Here is a 20,609-nt window from a genome sequence, read left to right as displayed (position 1 = left end):
CAATTCAAACTCAACTTGGTTTAACTACCCATTTGAGAAGATGTTTCCCCAACAGAAAACATGTAGGCATTTTTTTTGCTCATTAGCAAGGAATTAAAAAAAACATCACAGGACAACATTACGCCTATGTCTCCTTGGGAAGAAACTCTTTTGGAATTACTGAGACTTCTTTTGGGTATAAGAAGAAGAACACACCAGTTTTTCTTTTGATCAATGCATTTTTAAAAAAAAACCCACATTTTTAATGAATCACATTTGAAAGACCTCCACAACCAAATGAAAACCGGGGAGTCAGTCTATGCAATGTGCATTTCAAAACAAAAAGCTCAGACTAAATTCTGTTATTGCTTCCCTGAAATAATACCCGCTCTTCCACTTTTCTCCTATGGGAGCCAACTACAAAATAACAGTGTTTTTTCAAAAGATGGCAGAAGATGCCATTCATTGTTCCCGCTTTCCGCAAGGATTTCGGAGGAATCCTCATCACAGATGTCCTTCTGTGCAGCTTTCTCTTGTCGTCAGCAGATTCAATAACCATCCGGAGGAAATGTGCGTCCAGATCCTCATTCAGCAGTCCCAGGCTGGGCAGAGGACCAAGGGATCTTGCAAAGGAGGCGGAGAAGGTGCCCTGCCCCGACGGGAGCAGAACATTTTGGGATTAGGGATCTGTCGGTCGAGCAGATTCACAGAGAGGGTGCCAGCCGGCCAGTGGGCTCTTTTCTGCGGCTGGAGCCTGGCGCTCCGGTTCAGGCGGGTGGCGGCAGGGGGCTCAGCCGCGTCTCTCTCCGACGGCTCCTGGTCCTCGGCGGCGCGGCGCTTGACGGCGCGCAGGAGGCTCTGGCGCAGCAGCGGGTAGAGGCGCTGGCAGCCGTCGAGGGCGAGGCGCAGGGCTTGCGCCCAGCTGTCGGGGGCCCCTCCGTGGCCGCTGCCCAGCAGGCCGGAGACCTGGTTGAGCGCGGGCAGGAGCGCCACGGTGAGGCGGGCGGCGGCGGCGCGCTCCTCGGCCTCGCGGGGCTGCAGCAGCCAGGGGCCGTCGGGCGGCGCCCTGCACAGCGCGCACGCCACCACCAGGTCGTAGAGCTCGATGCCCGCGTCGGCCAGCGCCAGCCCCGCGGCGCACAGCGCGGCCGCCGACGCCGAGCCGCCGTCCTGCAGGAGCAGCGCGCTCACCTCCACCTGCGCCCGCGGGTAGCGCGCCAGGCGCACGGCCGGCTCCAGCGCCTCCTGCAGCGCCAGGCTCAGCTCCGGCTCCCGGTCGCTCGGCCGCCCGCGGGCCCCGCGCCCCGAGAAGGGCGCCCGGCGGAACTCGCACACCAGCCGGCCCCGCGGCTCCCGGCCGCCCGCGCCTCCCCCACCGCCACCGCCTGGGGCTTCGCGCGGCCCGGCCACGGCGCACAGCACTTTGGTGCCGCCGTCCAGCTCCACGTAGGCCGAGCCCTTCGCTTGGCTCAGCAGCCCGACGCGGGCGAACAGCGGCTGCAGCGCCGTCGGGTCCCGGGGCGCCTCCCCGGCCGGAGGCGGCTCGGCGTCCTTGGCCTCCGCGGGCACGAACAGCAGCGGCGCCTGCGACTCCTCCGGGCCGGGCACCCGCCTGTGGTCCAGCGGCATGGCTGCCTGCGCGCTTCGCTCCGGAAGGGAAGGAGCCGAGAGAAGAGCCGCGCACCGAAATGCCCGGACGCGCCCTCTGCCGGCCGCCGCGCTCACTCGCATTTCTTAGCGGAGTAATTCGGAGGAGCCAGCGCCCCCTTCGGCACATGCGGGAAATGCCCATTGCCCCGGCAGCTAGACTTTCTCCCTAGTCATGTCCCAGCCAAACACTTCTGCCTCTGCAGCTATGGAATTAAATTTACAAATAACATTGCATGTTTTTGATGGTGACAATTTTCGGAAGCTTGGGGAGGCTCCAGGGGTACAGTTTTGATTTCAACAATTTGTGCATAAGCTCTGCCCAGAGTACCACTTAGGGCAAAGGTCCCCAACCACTTTCCTGGCCCCTTTTCAATTGTTTTTAGAAAGTGGGAGGAGAGCTAGGCAGAGCTCACTGGAGATTTGATCAGCTGTGCAGATTTATTAAAAATGAACCAGTCCTGTGATGACCATATTGTGGCTGTGTCCCCCACACGGTGTCTGAATTCCAAGGGTGCCCAGAGAGCTCGAAAAGATTGGGGACTCCTGACTTTATGTATAGAACTGCAGGCTTGGAATCTGCAAAACGGAACATCGGCCGTAGCCTTCTCCTCTCGTGGTAGGTTACGTGATTCCCTCCCTTCCCTCTTGCTGTTTCCCAAATAGGCGGATCTAGAAACCTAACATGTACCAATTGCCCCTGTGTGAGACACTCCATTACAAAACAATAGCTCCGGTGCACACGTTGTTGTGACAGCCACAAATGCCCACAAGACACACTTGCATCTATTCTTTTATTTAGCAGCCAGTTTTTCATGCCAAGAAGATCGAGCTTGCCTATGGCTTTGCTACAAACAACACAGGTTAATGGTACGACCAGTGACAAAAGCAGCCACAGTTACACAGACGAGGAAAGGAGAAATAGCAGCTTTGTCGTCTACCCCTCTGCCTGGCCATGTGGCAGCAACCGTCTCAAGAGCCCAAGCGTGGACGGTGGTCGTGTGTGCAGAACCCGGGTTGTGGCTCTTTAAACTGACAGGTGGAAGAAGCAGCTCTGAGCACTGGACTTACAATCTCAGGAAGCAAATGACTATTTTACAGGGGAAAAACTGAGACAGCTAACTGACAGCGGGCTTTGTGGGATGGGTCAGTTATTGCCATGAGACTAGGTTAGAATCTGTGCAGGGCTGGCATTTTGTCCTGCGTCTGGGCCACTGCCTGCGCTGGTGAATTTAGAAGGACAAGAACCCGTAGCCTGTATCGCCATATATGCCACTCAAAGTCAGCTCCAAAACCTATTGGTTGAGCAGATGTGGAATTCCCTTCTTCAGTGTGGGCGGGGACCGAGGTCAGTTCTTCAGTGCCCCTAGCCTGAGCTTGGCAAAGTCCGTGGCCACCTGCAGGGCTTCCTCGAGGCAGTCGATGTTTTTGCCCGTTGCCTGAGCGGAGGTGTCCTTCCCGCCCCCTTTGCCGTCCATCAGTCCCGACACCTGCTGCACCCACTCGCTGGCTTTCAGCCCTTTGCTGGCCACTTCCTGGGAGGCAGAAAGAGAGCGTGCAACGTTGGTGGCGGTGGAAGGTGACCCGTAGGGCCCAGCAGCCCTGGACTTCTTTGGTGATCTTCCATCCCAGTAATCCCCACCCCTTTTATTCTTGGTACATGTTTCCTTGCTTATACCCTATTATTTTTATTTATTATGGGATTTTAGAGCAGCCTCTCTCCAAAAGCAGTCCCGGGGTGGCTTACATCAGGGTATAAAACATGTCAAATGCAAATAAAATTAAAACAAGCTTTAGGCTAAAATAATACTGTAATCGCTCCGGTCCCATAAATACTGCGGGCCAGATTGACAACGGCTTGGGCGGGTGGGGGCCTTTGTTAGCTTTAGTGTTTTATGATGTTTTAGGGAATTGTTTTAATCCATTGCTACAAACAGCCCTGAGCCCACCTGCAGATAAAAGCCAAAAAATAAAATAATAACCAGGGCTGACCCTGTTTAGCTTCTGAGATCCAATTCTCCGACTTCTTCCAAAACAGAGAGGGGCATGCTCAAGACTGACAAATCGCTTGTGGGCCAAGCTTCCCAAGACGAGAGCCCACTATGCCCGAAGTGTTCTTAGTTCCCAAAAGCTTCTGACACAAAAGAAGTCGCTTTTGACTCGTAATTTGCTGTAGCAGAGTCATGCATGCTTACTCTCCCTGACCCGCCTACCGATTTAATCCCTTTTGGCTGTTCCCACTAATGAGGCAGTTCTCTCTACTGTCTGGCCACGTACTATGCTATCATCCCTGTTGGAATAATCTTCCGGAGAAAATCCAGAGGACACTCTCCCTGACTGTTTTTGCACAGGGCACGTTAAGATCTTTCTCGCTGGGAAGGCATACCATGATTCATCAACTCCCTCTTTCCCGATTTACCTGGGGAACCTGGCATAAGCAGATGATCTTGCCGGCTTCGTTATCCACTGTGAAGAGCATGGCGGCTGTCTCCGGAGAGTGAGCCTTAAACAGCTTCAGGGATTCGTTCAGTGCCTGCAAGGGGACAGGTGGTCTGATTAGCCAAAAAGCATGCTGCCAGGGTGGACGGTTGCCATCTGAATCCACCCCAGGTACAGTAGCCCTCGATGTAAGTGTTGGGGGGGGGAGGGGGAGCCTTCTGCTCTTGATCCTCTAATCCAGGAACCAGGTTTGCTCTTCTCGGCCCTGCCGAGGCCGACTACAGGGTGCCTTATGCAGTGCTGGCTCTTAACGCTCCACCCAGGTCGCAGGAGACCAAGCGAAGGTGTCTGGCACAGCTAAACCCTTCTTGACAAGTGAAGGAATGTCCTGCAGCCATGAGAGGCCTGCTTTTGCTTCTGGACCCGTTTGGTTGAACACCTGCCATCCAGTGGCACGCCCGTCTATCCTGGGTCCACGGAAACAGCTCACTTTACTGCACTGAAAAGTAACAGGATACTCCTAAACGTTTGCTGGGAGTATCTTATGCTATTGAGAGCCAGCGTGGTGTAGTGGTTCAAGAGTGGCAGATTAAAATCTGGAGAACTGGGTTTGGTTCCCTGCTTCTCCACTGACAGCCAACCAGGGGATAGTCACAGTTCTCTCAGAGCTGCTTTGCAAAGCAGTTCTGTTAGAGCCCTACCTACCTCGCAGGGTGTCTGCTGTGGGGCGAGGAAAGGAAAGGTGTTTGTTCGGGAATCGAAAAGCGGGGTATAAAAAAAGCAGCTCTTTTCTTCTTCCCTCCCTGGGCCTGCAGAATGTTTGCAGCCAGAGCAACAAACCGTCCACCGGTGCCCTCTCTCCCCTGCAGCAGATGCTTGTGAGGGAAGAGAGGGGCTGGTGGGGCCATTCAGTGGGGGTACCTTTGCAGAAGCTCCACTTTCCATTTCCAGGATGACCAGGGGCTGGTTGGGGTGAGTCTCAATGAGTTGCTTTGTTTGCTCCAGAACCTGGGAGAAAAAAGGATATGTTCAAAGACAAGGCAGGCTGCCTGTGAGCAAGATCGCTGCTCACTTGCAGGAATTGAGCCCTTCCAGGGTTTCAGGTGCCCAAGAGAAGCACCTGGCAGGACAGAGTTCCAGTTTACGGCACACACAGCCTGCCTTTCCTCCACGGAGCTCTAGGCCAGCCTTTCTGAACCCCCGGAAACATTCTTCAGGCTTCAAGAAGGCCCAGAAGTCGTGCGATCATGCAGAATATGGTTGGGAAGCAGAGCTGTGCGCATGCCCACCAAGGGCCCCTCTCTTTCCCACCCCCTCCAGACCTCTCAATGGCCATTGGGGGGGAGGGAGGGGTGACATGATCATATATGGTCATATCACCTGACACATGTTCAGCAAACTTCAAAAATATATTAAAAAATCAATCAACTTCCACCCATTTGGGAAACCTGTCCAGGACGGTCAAGAAACCTCAAGGATTCACAAAACCCAGGCTGAAGAAGCCTGCCCTAGGCAAAGAGAGAGCCTGCCTTAGCCCTTCCGGAGAAGGGATGGGTGTCTACGAAGGGTCTCCCGTCCGAGCAGAAGCCAGATTCAGCGAAGATGCATCATGCGGCTTCCAAATCACATTTTATTGTGTATTTCGCCAGCACGGAGTATTCAGGAGACCCATGAAGGGAATTGGTTGTACAGAAATGGGCACGTTTCCTTTTCAAATAGGAACAGCAGAGGCAGAGCCCTTTCCTGCTCCCCCCCCACACACACACCGTCAAATGAACTTTGAGGAATGGTAGAGGACAGGAAGGTCTGGAGGATCATCGTCCATGGGGTCGCGATGGGTCGGACACGACTTCGCACCTAACAACACACATGGCTCAGCCATTTCTACCGGCCTGCACTCTCCGCGTACGACACGGTCGGGGGGAAGAGGTGAAGGGGGAAGGTTAGAGGAGCACAGAAAGGACAAGCTCACCCGTTTCTGGACGTCGGCTTTGCTGGCACGATCAAGATCGTCCATCACCTTCTTCAGGGCTTTGAGGGCCTCTCTCAGCTCATCCTTCTGCCACTGAGGAATGACAGCGGTGGCCAGGGTCTGCAAATGGAAGGAGAACTTGGAAGCCTCGCCCCGACTTCCCAAGGTGCCTAGCAGCCTGCGCTTCTCGTGGCTACAGCTAGGGGCAGCATGTTCTGTGCAACCGTGACCAGGCCGGGAAGACTGGAACAGAATCTAACACTTCTGGCCTGGGCCAACATCAGCATATCCTCAGGTGAGGTAGTGGTCAGGGCCTGGGGCCCACTGCTGCTGGCTCCCACCTCTGCCCCCTCTCCCCCCTGCACCAGCCCTACACTGCCAGGTGCCACTGTGAAAAGGGTAAACAATTTCAAAAAGGGCCATGTAAAATAGGCCAACACACACTGAATAAAACTCACGTTTCTCCCCACAAGGAAGAAGAGTTGGCTCTTATATGCCGCTTTTCTCTACCCGAAGGAGTCTCAAAGTGGCTTACAATTGCCTTCCCTTCCCTCTCCCCACAACAGACACCCTGTGAGGTGGGTGAGGCTGAGAGAGCTCTGATATTCCTGCTCGGTCAGAACAGCCTTTATCAGTGCTGTGGCGAGCCCAAGGTCACCCAGCTGGTTGCATGTGTATGTGTGTGTGTGGGGGGGGGGGCTTGGGAATTCCCTGTCCAAAGGCCCCTCCCCTAAACCTGGAACCAGCCCTGACCTCCATTGTCAAGTTTGGAATCCCAAGAAAATCCGCTTTTAACAGACACCTAGCTCCTATGGCTTTTAGGGACAAGATGGATAAAATCTGGTGGGTAAAAAAAAAAAAATCTAATGTCCTCCATGAAGGCCTCTATGCAGAATTCTAAGAACCTGATTCAATGTTCTTTTCCCGTGGGTTTTATAATACACTGCGTAAAAATGCAATGCAGACTTTTGCAAGGACTCGAAGGGGCGGTATAGAAATCTAATTACCGCTATTAATAAGAATAATGGTCCTATTTAGCACAAATATATTACGGTTCTCAGAATCTGGCTTTCCTAGGAAGGGCAGATTCCGTACTTTCCATAGTGGATCCATGGCTTCAAGGAACATTATGCAATTCTGGACACTATAGTACTTTGCATATGGAATTGTAGGTGTCAGAACCTGGCCTCCTTGGGGAGGACCGTAAGGGCCTGACTCAGCGCTTTGCATATACGATTCCTCTTCTAGGAACACAATGAGGCAACACAGTGTTAGGAAATTATCTTACTTTGTATACCAAGTTTGCCTTCCCTGCCTATAGACCCTGGGCGATACTGGTGCACAGCACACCCCAGCTTTGCCTACAAGGCTCTGCTGCACAGCCAGCAACCTCTCCAGTTCTGTATTTGGCACAACAGCACTGCTGGAGAACTCCGGGGCAGGATCCGCAGCCGGCCTTTCCCCCACCAAGAGTAGCCGAAGCTGTCTCGTACCTCGCTGAGGTCTGCGATCTCGCGCTGGACTTCTTTATTGGGCGCGGTCTGCACCTTCACCTTGGCTTCCAGGTTGGACAGCAGCTTCTTAAGGCTGTCTGCTTTCCTCAGGGCCTTTGGAAGAGAAGTTCGACAACGGGTAGCAGCACAAAAAAAGGAACCGTTCACTGACCAATGAGCGATTGAGCTGTGGTGGTGGAGAGCCCCAAGCATTGCTCTCTTAGCCTCACAGCTAAATGGGTCCCACAGGCATCAGTGTAGTGCGGGCGTCCCCAGAGTGGCACCCGCAGGCACTGTGCTGTTTTGCCAACACCTTTCCCAGCACCTGCCAAGTGCTAGTTGATTGATTTATTGTGGTGTTAGTTGATTGATTGGTTCTTAAGAACTTAATTGCTGCAGACAGTTCAAGCACTAGGTGAAAGCTCTGATCCCTTCGGATGAAGCCTACGTGGCAAAATGCATATGGACTTTGTACAACAAGAAGTCCATCAACTATCCCCTGGCATTTCCCTCTTTTTTCCTGCTGGTTGCCTGCTGGGTGCAGCCCATTTGGTCTTCACCAGCCACGTGCTCTCAGGAAGCGGGCAGGTCTTCCGATGGGCTGTGCCAATGAAAAAGCCATTTTGTGGAGGTGCCCTTTGCCCCGTGACAGAATTCCAAAGGTGCCCACGAGCACGAAAAGGTGGGACCCCTGGGGCAGTGTATGCACATTCAAGCCAGGAGGAAAGCTGAGATTATTGGCAGCAATCTCATGTGGACTCAAGACCAGGGGTCAGCCAAGCCCCAAACAGTCTGCCTGACAGCAGCTCTCTTTCCAGACAAAGATCGTTGCCAGCCCTACTGCCCAAGATCTTTTAGGTGGAGATGCCAGGGTCAAACTTGGGAACCTTCCCCACACACAGGAGATGATCCATGGCCAAGGTAATCTGAGTCAGTGCTTGACCCCCTCCACCTTCCCAAGGTTCCAGCCCACTCTCCTGCTCACCTTCTGGGCTTCTGCGCCAGTTATGGCCACTATCCGCCGGATGCCTTTGGCAATGGCTTCCTCCGACACAATCACAAAGGAACCAGCGTGGCTGGAATTCTGCAAGTGGCTGTAGGAACACGAAATACGGAGAAATGCCTCAGTTCTCTTTATTCCCCCCTCCTCCTGCCCTAGCTAATTTATTTAGAACCGCTAGTAAGAGATCCATACGGAACGGGCAGGTCTTAGCTTTGCCACGGATCCTTTTGTTGACATCTCTTGGTCTTTGACGCCTTATGGCTTTGCACACAAAGGCAAGCTTACCCGCGGTTGCCACTGCTAGGACTGAACAAAATTAACAGGTTGCTCTACTGACATGATCTCTGCCCCACTAGGCTTACAAACCAAGATGAATAGGATAGAGAAGATGCAAAATAGATAGTACTTGGCAAGCACACAGTGGTTTCTTCGTGTCTCCGTTCTACACAGAATTCCACATGTGCGTCACCCTCCTTCTGTGGATCTCTTCATTCTACAGCAGGGGTAGTCAACCTGTGGTCCTCCAGATGTCCATGGACTACAATTCCCATGAGCCCCTGCCAGCATTTGCTGGCAGGGGCTCATGGGAATTGTAGTCCATGGACATCTGGAGGACCACAGGTTGACTACCCCTGTTCTACAGTACTTCCCCTTAATCTGATTAAAGCTCTTTTGATCAAATATCTTAATCAATCATTCACCCTCCCCTCTGATTAATGTCATTGAGGGTTTATGCCCAAACAACAAAATTAAAAGATAGCAAGGGCAATTATTAGGACATCTGTCAGATCCAAGGGGTGCGAATGCCTTATAATGAAGCAGAAAGGAAATATCCCAATAGTATGTTAAAAATCAATTTGTAGGAATCGCATGCAACAGACCTTCCAATAAAATACGCAGCAACATACTGATCTTCCCTAAAGAACAGTCACCTAAATGCTCTGAAAAAAGGGGTCCTCATTAATCTGCCTTTCGTAACACAGGTGGGCTGCACGTTTAATCGAGTCAGTTAAAGAGTTCTAGAATCATCTGGGGCAGACAAAGGGGAGGCAGAAGATGCCAGCAAGTTCTACAGCACTTACGTCCCTCCGCAGAACTCGACAGACGTGACTGATCCGGCAGCGCTGGAGGGGTCAGCCAACATGTCCTCCACAGGGATGCCGATCGAGACAACACGCACGGGGTCGGGGTATGTCTCGTCAAACACCGCACGCAGCCCTTGGATGGCTTTGGCTGCTGCCAGAGGGCAGTCCTTGGCATAGACAACCTGCAGGAATTTGGGCAAGATGAGTTTTTTTCTCCCCCCCATAGAAAGGCTTCTCTCTCTTTTTTAATTGGTCATGCTTTCAACATTCGTTAGTGGTGTGTTTCAACAGCATCAGGGGTCTTTTGTGACTCATAGACTTATACAGATTTACATGGCATCAGCCTGCCCCTTGAAGCCTGAAGTGGGGCAAAATGCGTGGTAGGAGTGAAGTTTCCTTGAACGCTATCTTGTTATGCGAATAAGGACACTTTCGGCATTGTATAATGCTGGCAAACTTTGGATGCCATGTCAACATCCTGCCATCTTTCTCTCAATCATTTATAATTTTTTATAATTGTATTATTGGTTAAGTACGTTTTAATTGGCTTGGAAGAGCCATGCTGGTGATTCGTAAGTACGGCTCGTCCATGGAACGGTTGCTTCGTGACATCCATCGCAAAGACACTATATGGCTAAATTATTTCGTTAGAAAGGGCAGTCCTTCGCATGAACGACCTGGGGAAAGGATGACAATCCTGTGTGTACATAGGCATGCATGCACATCGATTTGTAAGAAAGAGCCAATGTACATTTGCTTTACAAATGAACCTGGGAGTTAGTACCGTGGTAAATACGGGGTTCCTCTCACAAGTGTACCTGTGATGCATGAGAATTACTCAATGTCCATGTACAGAAAAAAGAAATGGGCACTGCACATGTGTTCAGTGTAATCTGTGAACAGGGTCACAGTGGAAAACAATCCAGCCACTGTGACCAATGAAACACAATGGTTTCATGTCATGGCGGTGTTTCTAGAGAACCTTTCCAGAAAAGGGGTCGGTCTTAAAAACACACACACAAATAATAATGACAAGCTCTAGATAAGGGTCCCCCAACCCTTTGGAGTCCGTGAGCACCTTCAGAACTCTGACCCAGGGTGGCAGGAACAACCATAAAATGGCTGTCAAAATGGCTGCCAAAGGAGGCGGAGCCACACACCCAACAGGAAGTCCAAGTGCAGGGGAGAAGAGGGGTAATTTTAAAAGTCAAGAGGAGGGAAGGGAATAAAAATTGACACTGTGGTGACAATTCCAACTGAAACAACATCATTTTAATCTGTACAGCCAATCAGATCTCCGGAAGCTAATCAGAAGTCCTGCTAGGCAAGAGCCCCACATTGCCCCCACATACTTTCTAAAATCATTTGGTGGATGCCAGGGAAAGTATTGGTGGGCACCATGTTGGGGATCCCTGCTCTAGTGCCAGGAAGCACAAAAACCCATGTTAATGGTCTGAGAACTGGCCTTAGAGTACAGCTCTGTCTAATGCACACAAAGCAGAATGCAGGCAAGTTGCTGAATGCCCTAGGGCAGACGTGGTCAAACTGTGGCTCTCCATATGTCTATGAACTACAATTCCCATAAGCCCCTGCCAGCATAACCCAGCCCTGCAAGTCAAATCCCCATGTACCGTACCTTGGCTTCCCGAATCATCTGATTGGCAATCTCTTCTGCCTTCTTGATCTCCTTGGTGGACATGGCTCCCTTGGCGGTGAAGTCAAATCGTAGACGGTCAGGGGCAACCAGGGACCCTCGCTGGTCAGCCTCCCCCAGTACAGCCCGTAAGGCAAAGTTGAGGATGTGGGTGGACGTGTGGTTGCTCATGATGGGTCTTCGCCTTGACTGCAAAGCAAAGATGGATATGAGGTGGGTGTGATGGAGGAAATAGGGGTCCTGCCCACCAAACAGCCTGAAGCAGGGGTAGTCAAACTGCGGCCCTCCAGATGTCCATGGATGTCCTGAGCCTCCGGGGAGGGCGGTATATAAATATAATAAATAAATAAATAAATTCCCATGAGCCCCTGCCAGCCAATGACATTACAAATAAATAAAGGGATCTTAGCTTGAATAGCTCACATGTGAATCCAGAACAGCATTCATGAGACCCCTCCCCAGCCTGCTCCGGTGATCTGCTCACCTCATCCACATACAGCCGAACGACGTCTCCTACTTTGAGGTTGCCATAGACGGTGCCTATGTGGAGCACGTAGCCCCCGCGCACTTGCACATTCTTCACGGTGAACTCTGTCTTCTACAGAAACCGAAAACACAGCAGAAGCTATATTAGCAAGGGCTCTTGCAACCGTCCAACCCACTCCAGAAACCAGAACATTTGGGAAGGAGTCAGATCCCAGGGCCCAATGGGGGGGCAGGGGAGAGATGTGGATGCCTCGTTGCAGTTTAAGGACTGAAGCCCACAATGGAATAACCTTGAAGGCACCGCCCACAAAGACCCACCCAATAAATCTTCAAATGGCAAAGTCACAGTGGCAACATACGTCCTCGCTGCCTTCGTCCTCCTTAACGAGATAACCCTCGTCGTAGATCTGGCCTCCCTGCTCGGCATAAAAGCAGGTCTGATCCAGGATGACCCCGCACTCCTGGCCCGTAAACACGTCTTCCACAAACGTCTTGTCCCGGCGGAGGGCTTTCACCGTGGCCACAGGACTGTCAAACTCTGCAGGTTTTGGAGGGGAGGGGGAAAGAACAGGTCCTTTTTTATTTTAAAATTCAGGACAGGCAGGAGAGAGGGTAAAACAGAGCATCTATGGGCTCAGAAGGGTGCCTCTCTGCTTAGGAATGTACCGAATGCAGCATCCAAATGCTCACATTGTCCCAGAACTGTGATGAAAGAATTAAATAACAAATATAGCTGAAGATTTGGAGGGGCAGATAAAAGCTATGCTGGTTGGCAGGAAGGGAGCAGGGGAAGCTGAGAATGTGGGGTTTACCAGAAGGATATAGAATAGATATGGGGGGGAAGTGAAGTGCCTGGCTCAAGTTCTTGATGGTTTCCCATTGTGCAATTGGGCCATATTTTTTGCAGGTAGAGAATGTGGGAAAGGAAAGCTTAAGATGGAGCAGCAGAGACAGGTAGATTGGCTGTAGGGAGAGGGTATTTGTCCCACCCAAGTCCTTGCAGGTTTTCTTGCTTGTAACCTTTTGATTCAAGAAGCTGTGAACATTCCTAATTATAGGGATTTTAGGGATATAGGGATTTTAAGGCGGCACAGGACACACAGAATTTGACGAAGGCCGACTCGTCATTGTCATGTCTCAAGGGAGACATTGTGCCAATGCAGTGAGTTCGAGCACCCCAGAACCTACCGTACGTGCCACTGGGATCGGAGGTATAGTTGTACTTGACAGAGTCGTCCGTAACCTCCAGACCCCTGGACCGGAGCTCTTCAATCGCATAGATGTCCAACATGATGAGGTCTTCATCGCCACCACCCTTGCCCTGGGATTTGAGCTGGGAACAGTAACAAACCCAAGGGTGAACGGCAGGAAAAGGAGGCCTCAAAACATCAGTAATGCTCTTGGCCATGCTTCTCAGGGGCTACACAGCTGCACTGGACAGGCTGAGGCAGATCCACTGATGAAGCTAGTGGTGGACTCTGCTATGTTTGCCTATTTTTGCACTGAGCTTGGTGCTCTCCCACCCAAATACTATCCAGCTTCCGAGATCTGATGAGAGCCTGGTCTATGCGGGTCAGGGCCAGCTAGGCGGAATCCAATCTGACTTCTAAACAGAAAGCTGTACTATGCTTTTCTTCTAAAATGAACCCAGCACGGCTTACAACAATAAGTGCGATACCAAAAGCAAAATTGTGCCTTACTCCCCCTCCCCCAATTCCAAGGAGGACTCGCACAAGGTATGCGCCACGGGTTCAGGGCTCTTCGGCTCCTGCCTTTCATTTCATGCGCAAGGGCTCGTGCATCTGGCTGCACCAGAGCTCAGGTTGAAAACTGCCTTTGTGCAATGGGCAGGAAGAAACTTGGACAAATTTTAAAATAAATCAACATGTGCATTGACATATCAGCACTCCCTAAGGAGGCTGAATTAGCAGCGGCTGAGTCTTACCTGGGCAGCCTTCCTCTCCTCCTCAAAGTTTTCCATGTCAACTTTCAAGCCCTTCTCCTCTGCTATCAGCCCAGTGAGATCCACGGGGAAACCATAGGTGTCGTACAGCAGCCAGGCAGTGTCTCCTGGAAACAGAAAAACAAGACAGTCAACAGTAAAATTAGGTGTAGCAGCACCTACTCGGCCCATAGACACCCAGCATATAGAGGACAGGGCAGAGTTAGTTTTTTGTTGCCCCAGAGAGTCAGACCAGAACGAACGGGATGAAATGAATTCAAAAGAATTTCCGGCTAAACATCCGGAAGAAGTTCCTGACAGTTAGAGCAGTTCCTCAGTGGAACAGGCTTCCTCGGGAGGTGGTGGGTTCTCCTTCTTTGGAAGTTTTTAAGCAGAGCCTGGATAGCCATCTGATAGAAATGCTGATTCTATGAACTTAGGCAGGTTGTAAGTAGGTGAGGAGGAAAGATTGTGTCAGTGCTTGGCTCTTGTGGCCCTATCTTGCATACCCAGGGAAACGCCAATTGCCCCTTAGGGTTGAGAGGCAGACTGGGCAGGGTTTCCGGTTTTCTTTTTGGAGGGGGCACTATCAGGGCATGGAATTGGAATTGCTTTGGATTTGCAGGTGACTTCCTGCATTGTGCAGGGGGTTGGACTAGATGACCCTGGAGATCCCTTCCAACTCCATGATTTTAAGCTTTCATGACAGAGTGAGGATGAGGATTCAAACTGGGGCCTTCCAGATCCTGTTCTGACATTCTAACCACTGTGACATGCTGTCAGGCTGGTGGAACTCAACGTTGTCCTCTTTCGTACCAGGAATGATTTTATTGTCTCCCAAGCTCTGAATCTTCCGGTCAAGGATACGGCGCCCTCTACTCAGCGTCTTCAGGAACTGAACCTCCTCTTCGTTGATGATGTCTTTCACCATGTCCGGGTCTTTCTTCAATTCAGGGAAGGCCCCGCCCTGAAGGAACAGGGATAGTTCAGTCAGAACGACTGACTCTTCCCCCCCCCCCTGCTTCATGCCCCGAGCAACCCCAAACCCTCAGGAGCAACAGAAAGGAATGTACCAACGATTCCACCACCACGTCAACCAGGGTCGCAAAGAACCCTTTGCGGGCGTTCAGCTTCTCATGGGCATAGCGCACAGCCCGGCGAAGGATGCGCCTCAGAACGTACCTGAGGGGAGACAGATAGCGAGGGGTTAACCTCATTTGTAACTTCCTCAGCACCAGGATTCAGAGGCACCGCCCTTAACCTCCTGCTGCACAGTCAAAGGACATTCGATCAATTGCTAATTATACCCTGTGCCCACTGGATCCAACAAAGCATCCGAGCAGAGGATGCTGAGGTAGGGGCCTCAAGATAAGAAAGCCAGAACGGTGCAGTGGCTAAGAGCATCAGATGAGGATCTGAGAGTCGCTGGTTCGAATCCCCACTCTTCCATGGATGCTTTTGAGTGGCCTGGGGCCAGCCCTGCTCACTCAGCCTAACGTATGTCACAGTTGTCGTGAGGATCCGTAAAAAAACAAAAAAACACCCCAAACCCAGCCTGACAAAGTTCTGGAGAACTCAGACTGCTGCACACCTTGTTGTATTAGTACTTGCTTTATTAGCTTGGCTGATGACTTTTGTTTGGGGGCTTGACCCAAGCAGGTATCCTGGAGCAACAATGTCTGGCCTTGCCCCAGTAATCAGAAAGGGGTGTCCTCTGAAGGTCAATGGCCTTTGGTCTGATTAAGTTGATACACTTGATCCGCCTCCCATCCTCAAAAGAGTAATCAGAGTTATCCTCTTTAGGGGGGGGAGTTAATGCCTTGCTAGAAAAATAACAGTGGCCGGTCCAGACAACCAAACCTGGGGTGTGCAGCCAGCATTCCTAGAATCCTTAGATTACGTCAGAAGTTGTCACTTCAGGATACTGGCCTTGAGAGACCTCTCTCTGAAGCTTCACTATGTTTTAAAAAGAGCTTTCTGCTCAGTCCAGATGAACCACATCAGCATCATTAAGCTTGGATCCTAAGCTGCGCTCCTGCTTGTGGGATAATGAAGGATCAGCATTTTTTAGGGAGCCAAAATGCACCCCTTTTCTCAATGGATGGGGGGGGACACGCAATGCTTAGGATCTAAGCCTTAGTCCCTAAGGCCTGTACCATGTTCACACCACCCACATGGCCCAGGTTGATGAGCCGAACCCCAGAGCTCCCTCACCCCCTGCCAGTGTTATCGGGCCTGCCGCCATCCGAAAGGGCCACAGTGATGGTTCGGGCGTGGTCAGCCAGGACGCGGTAGGCCATATCGATGCCATCAGCATCCTCCTCACCAACCTTCCCAGAGTACGGCCTGCAACCTGTACCCTAGGAAGAAGAAAGAAGGCGATGTTCAAAAGTTGGGGAGAGGTGTACAGTTCTGTTCGTGAAAAACAGGTGGAAGATCACTCTGCTACATTTGAGAACAGAAGGGGGGAAATATTCAGCTAGGGTTGGCAGAGAAGCTCAATGGGAGAAAGGGGTGCTTTCCTGCAGGCAAGAAGATCTCAGCCAGGGGTCCCCACATGGTGCCAATGAGTGCCATGCAGTCAGCCAAGGGCTTTTAGAAAGCAGGCAGGGGCTGGGTAGGGCTTTGGCCCAGCAGGGTTTCTGATTGGCTGTGCAGGTTAAAAAGGCATCCCGTTAAACAGAGCTTCTGCCTCCACCAGCAGCCGTTTTGTGATCATACAAACAGCCCTCACTCAGAATTCTAAAGGTTCCCACAGGCTTTAAAAAGTTGAGAATCTGCAATCTAGGCACAGAACATGCTCTGTGGAGACAGGCAGGGAGGGATCACCCGCGGCCAATCTGCGGCCAATTACCCACAATGCATCTGGGCCATGTACCTTCTGGATGGCTTCAAAGTAGGGCACAAAGAGATCCGTGTCGTAGTTGGACATCTTGTTCTGCAGCACGGACACCAGCCTCTCAAGGCCCATCCCGGTGTCAATGCTCTTCTTGGGAAGGGGCTTCAGGATTCCGTCAGACTCCCTGTAGAGTGGGAAGAAACACACCTCCTTAGTAATGCTGAAGACATGAACCACATCTCTCCCCATTCCTCAAAACAGTTAAAAAACGCCACCGGACAGATGAAGTCAGAGTACGTGCAATCTGGGAGGACCTAAAACTATGAGTGAGAATTAAAACTAATCCAGAATAAAATCCAAAGGAAATAACCTTTCCCTAAACTACAGCTGTTTGCAGCCATGCTGGTCCCAAAGCAAAACCCAGTAGCTGGCACCGAGATTGTGGTGCAGACAAGAACACGTCTTCATGCAAGGCAGGAAACTCGAAAGGTTAGTGGGGGTGGGTGAGAAGCAGACTCCTGCAGCACCCATATGCTGACTGTGAAAGAGAGAACAAATCACACACACGAATCCAGGGAAGGCGTTTGGGGAGAAGAATCATCGCATCACCTGTTGAACTGTATGAACACCAGGTTCCAGATCTCCAGCACGTTAGGATCATCCTGATTCACCAGATGCGCAGCGTCTCGGTCCCCGATCCGGTCATAATGGATCTCGCTGCAGGGCCCACAAGGTCCTGTGTCCCCCATTTCCCAGAAGTTATCCTTCATGCTGCCTGGAAGGATCCTGTTGTCTGCCAGACTACAAAGAACAAAATGCCCAGTGAGGGACAGAGGGGCACAAAGGAGGTGATAGTCTGAAACGGACAGGATCTTTGTACATGTTTTAAAAGATGCAGTGATGGTTTGGGATACAAAAGAGATTCTGGAATCCAAGATCTGAGAGGATATCCCATTTTTAACAAACACCATTTTCATCTGATTAGCAAATCTATACCTAAAGTAAGAATGAGGCATCTGGTTCAGGTTATAGCACTGCCTGGTTTTTGGGAAAAGGAAATTTATAACAGGATTCTGTTTATGTGCTTCTCTGCCTCTTTTTGCCCTCTCTCAGTTTTCTGGGCAGGGAAATCATGGGACCCCCCCCCCACAGCTTCCTCCTCCTGCCGTATTGCTTGACCGCAAGCAGAAGTTCCTGCTGCCAAGTTTTACAGCCAAGTTTCAACATTCTTTGGGGTTCCCCTAACTCCCCACAACTTACCCTAGATCCAGCCAGATTTGTTTGCATTCCAGATCTGGCTGCAAGCCAGCTGCCTCATTTCCGCCAAAGTACGTGACGTAGAGCCTCTCAATGGGGATGCCAAATTCCTTGGTGAGCAGGTCCAGGGCAAATTTGCAAGCCAGTTCCTGAATGGAGAAGAAAGCGGGGCTGAGACACTGGGCATGATCTGCTAACTTGTGAAAGGAGCCTTAGGTGCCACCTCTTACCCCCCTAACACTGCAGTGGCCAGAACTCATAGAGGCAATGAGTCAACAGATATAAATTTCATACCACTCCGCACACCCTTCTCTATGGTTGCAGATATTTAGTGTGTCTGCCCATTGAAGAAACCTCAGGCTTTTCAAGAACAGAATATTCCTATTATTCATGCAGTCCTCGTTCTCAATGGGGTGCTTAATACGTGACATTACCACTTCATACTGCTATAGTCTTAAGAAGCTAGCTTTCTAGGTGTGGGGATTTTCTTTGCATGGGGAAGCAACCAATCATGTCAAGTTTGGGGGGAGGCAATCACCTCATTAGATACTTCCTTATGGAGGACAAAACAAAAGCAAACAAACATTCCCAGCATATAGAAAACTCACAAGCCAGGGAGAAGGATCCTAACCTGAACTTGCAGTTAACAGTGGTACTGCCTAGAGATTTAGAACCAGATTTGTTTGAGTACTGGGTCTATTCAGTTTTTGAAAAAACAGAAGCTGAAGTTCATATCCAGATTTATCACCAGATTTCAGAGAAAAACATGCAAGCACAGTTCTAAAATACTGATCTATCTGCCTTTCCCCCAAGCATCTCAGAACAGAAGGCAGATAACAGCTGGTTAGTTACCTGCAGTCTTAGCTACAGCTGACCCCTCACCACCCATCTAGTGTTATAATCATCTTGGTGGAATGTGCACTCACCTCACTCACGGTGGCCCCATAGTGTTTCCAAGGCAAGAGATGGTCAGAGGCAAATTGCCATCGCTTGCCTTTTCATAATAACCCTGGCCTTCCTTGCTTGAGTCTCATCCAAGTACTAACCAGGGCTCACCCTGTTTAGCTTCTGAGATCTGGCTAGCCTGGGCCATTCAGGTCAGAGTGTCAGAACTGTACCTTGAAGTAATCTCCAAAGGACCAGGAGCCCAGCATCTCAAAGAAAGTGTGATGGTAGACATCCTTGCCGACGTCATCCAGGTCATTGTGCTTTCCGCCAGCCCGAATGCACTTCTGTGTATTGGCTGCTCTCGTCAGCTTGGCCATGGGGTGGGAGGGATCAATAGTGTTGAGGAAAATGGGTTTGAACTAGGAACAAAATAAGGAGAACAGCTTCAGTCCTGAGTGTAGGAGCAAGTCCCGCTCCAAAGCTTTGAGATCTACCACCCCAAATCAACTGTGCATGTGAAACAGCAAATTTTTCAGTACATTCTAAACCGACAGCTGATACAATTCATCCAATTCTAACAGTATGAAGGAAGGAGAAAAATCTCCATTGAATCTCTCCAGGTTATTCATGTGAAATTGCAATCCCCTGTGCTGGAGACCAGTCTAGGCCCTTATATTGGCATCAGCACGTTTTTTAAGTTGTTCTCCTCTTCTGAAGGAGTCGGACCTGCCATGATTGGCAGAGAGCAAATGAACGGTAATGTTTTAGATCTCAGTAACACCCAACCTGATTCATGCCAGCGTTGGCAAAGAGGAGAGTGGGGTCATCCAAAGGGATGGTGGCGGAGGAGTGCACATACGTATGCCAGTTCTCCACGAAGAAGTTGATGAACCTTTGACGGATCTGGCTGGCCGTTAAAGCCTCCATCTTCAGAGCGCCACCAGCACTGGTCAGCGGAAAAACAGAAAAGAGCAGACACAATGCTGAATTTCTATGTAAGTACAAGTTGCCGTGCAAAGAGATGAAACTTCAGGTTGCAGCAGTAACTCTTATTGGACACAGCTGGTGTGAATTCTGTGAAATTGAGGCCTAATGGCAATCTGCCTTCCCAAGATTCCCGATCACTACCAAGAGTACAGCAAGATCTCCACCTCCTTTTGGCAGGCAAATCCAGACAGCATAAATTACCAAGCACTTACACTGACACCATGACAAGCTACCACACAGCAAAGTATCCTATTTATTCAGACATGCACCCAGGGACGTTCATGGCGACTACAGCAAAAAGTCAAACTGCCAGTGCATCCTGCTGGCTGTAGACTCCCCCCTAGGGTTGCAAACTCTGGGTTGGGAAATGTCTGAAGATGTTGGGGGTGGAGCCGGGTGGGCTTTGAGGCGAAACAGGGTCCTCGGTGGAGTATTATGCTATGGAGTTCATCCTCCAAAGCAGCCATTTCCTCCAGGGGAACTGACGCCAGTCCCCTGGAGTTGAATTATAATTCCAGGGGATCCCCCAGGTCCCACCTGGGGATTGGCATCCCTGCCCTCCCCTGCAATTTGGCACAGTGATTGCACCAGTATAGCCCTTACATCATACTTTGCTTCCCAAACCAGTGACACTGACCCATCACACCCCCTTGGCATGAACCAGACTCCCAGCATCCTCTGCAGCAATGGCCCTAAAGCAGAGCTTAGAGAAGAGGCTCGGGATCAATGCTGGGCAAGACTGCCCAACGACCCCCCAGCAGAGCTTCTTGCTTGCTTTCAATTCATTCATTCATTCTTCTCCCGCTGCCCCCAAGAGAGCCACACCCCACCGCCCAGCCCTACCTGGCTCTTCTCCTAGCAGCCTTTCCTCCACCTGCTTGCGGCAGTGCTGTCCCGGTGCACCCAAGCCTGCTACGGAATGGTCCCGCCCATCTCGT

The 20,609-nt window shown here is 51.0% G+C and overlaps 2 protein-coding genes across 2 annotated transcripts; both read right to left on the bottom strand.

Annotated features, from left to right (window-relative positions):
• Positions 1 to 198: 198 nt before the first annotated feature.
• Positions 199 to 1,673, bottom strand: EXOSC6 (exosome component 6). Its single transcript, XM_077309822.1, has one exon. The coding sequence runs from the start codon at positions 1,606 to 1,608 to the stop codon at positions 568 to 570; it is 1,041 nt and encodes a 346-aa protein (XP_077165937.1). The 5' UTR covers positions 1,609 to 1,673; the 3' UTR covers positions 199 to 567.
• A 733-nt stretch (positions 1,674 to 2,406) lies between these two features.
• Positions 2,407 to 20,600, bottom strand: AARS1 (alanyl-tRNA synthetase 1). Its single transcript, XM_077309821.1, has 21 exons — positions 20,515 to 20,600; positions 19,471 to 19,630; positions 18,915 to 19,103; positions 17,800 to 17,945; positions 17,149 to 17,340; positions 16,579 to 16,723; positions 15,915 to 16,060; positions 14,774 to 14,882; positions 14,517 to 14,667; positions 13,704 to 13,828; positions 12,947 to 13,091; positions 12,118 to 12,296; positions 11,757 to 11,870; positions 11,255 to 11,461; positions 9,616 to 9,800; positions 8,516 to 8,624; positions 7,531 to 7,644; positions 6,038 to 6,157; positions 4,987 to 5,073; positions 4,046 to 4,159; positions 2,407 to 3,161 (listed from the first exon to the last, which is right to left on the bottom strand). Exons 2-21 carry the CDS (start codon positions 19,609 to 19,611, stop codon positions 2,976 to 2,978), a joined length of 2,904 nt encoding a protein of 967 aa, XP_077165936.1. The 5' UTR covers positions 19,612 to 19,630; positions 20,515 to 20,600; the 3' UTR covers positions 2,407 to 2,975.
• Positions 20,601 to 20,609: the final 9 nt, after the last annotated feature.

This window comes from Paroedura picta, chromosome 14 (assembly GCF_049243985.1).
Source record: "Paroedura picta isolate Pp20150507F chromosome 14, Ppicta_v3.0, whole genome shotgun sequence".
Taxonomy (NCBI): Eukaryota; Metazoa; Chordata; class Lepidosauria; order Squamata; family Gekkonidae; genus Paroedura; species Paroedura picta.
This window is presented reverse-complemented; position numbering and strand designations above follow the sequence as displayed.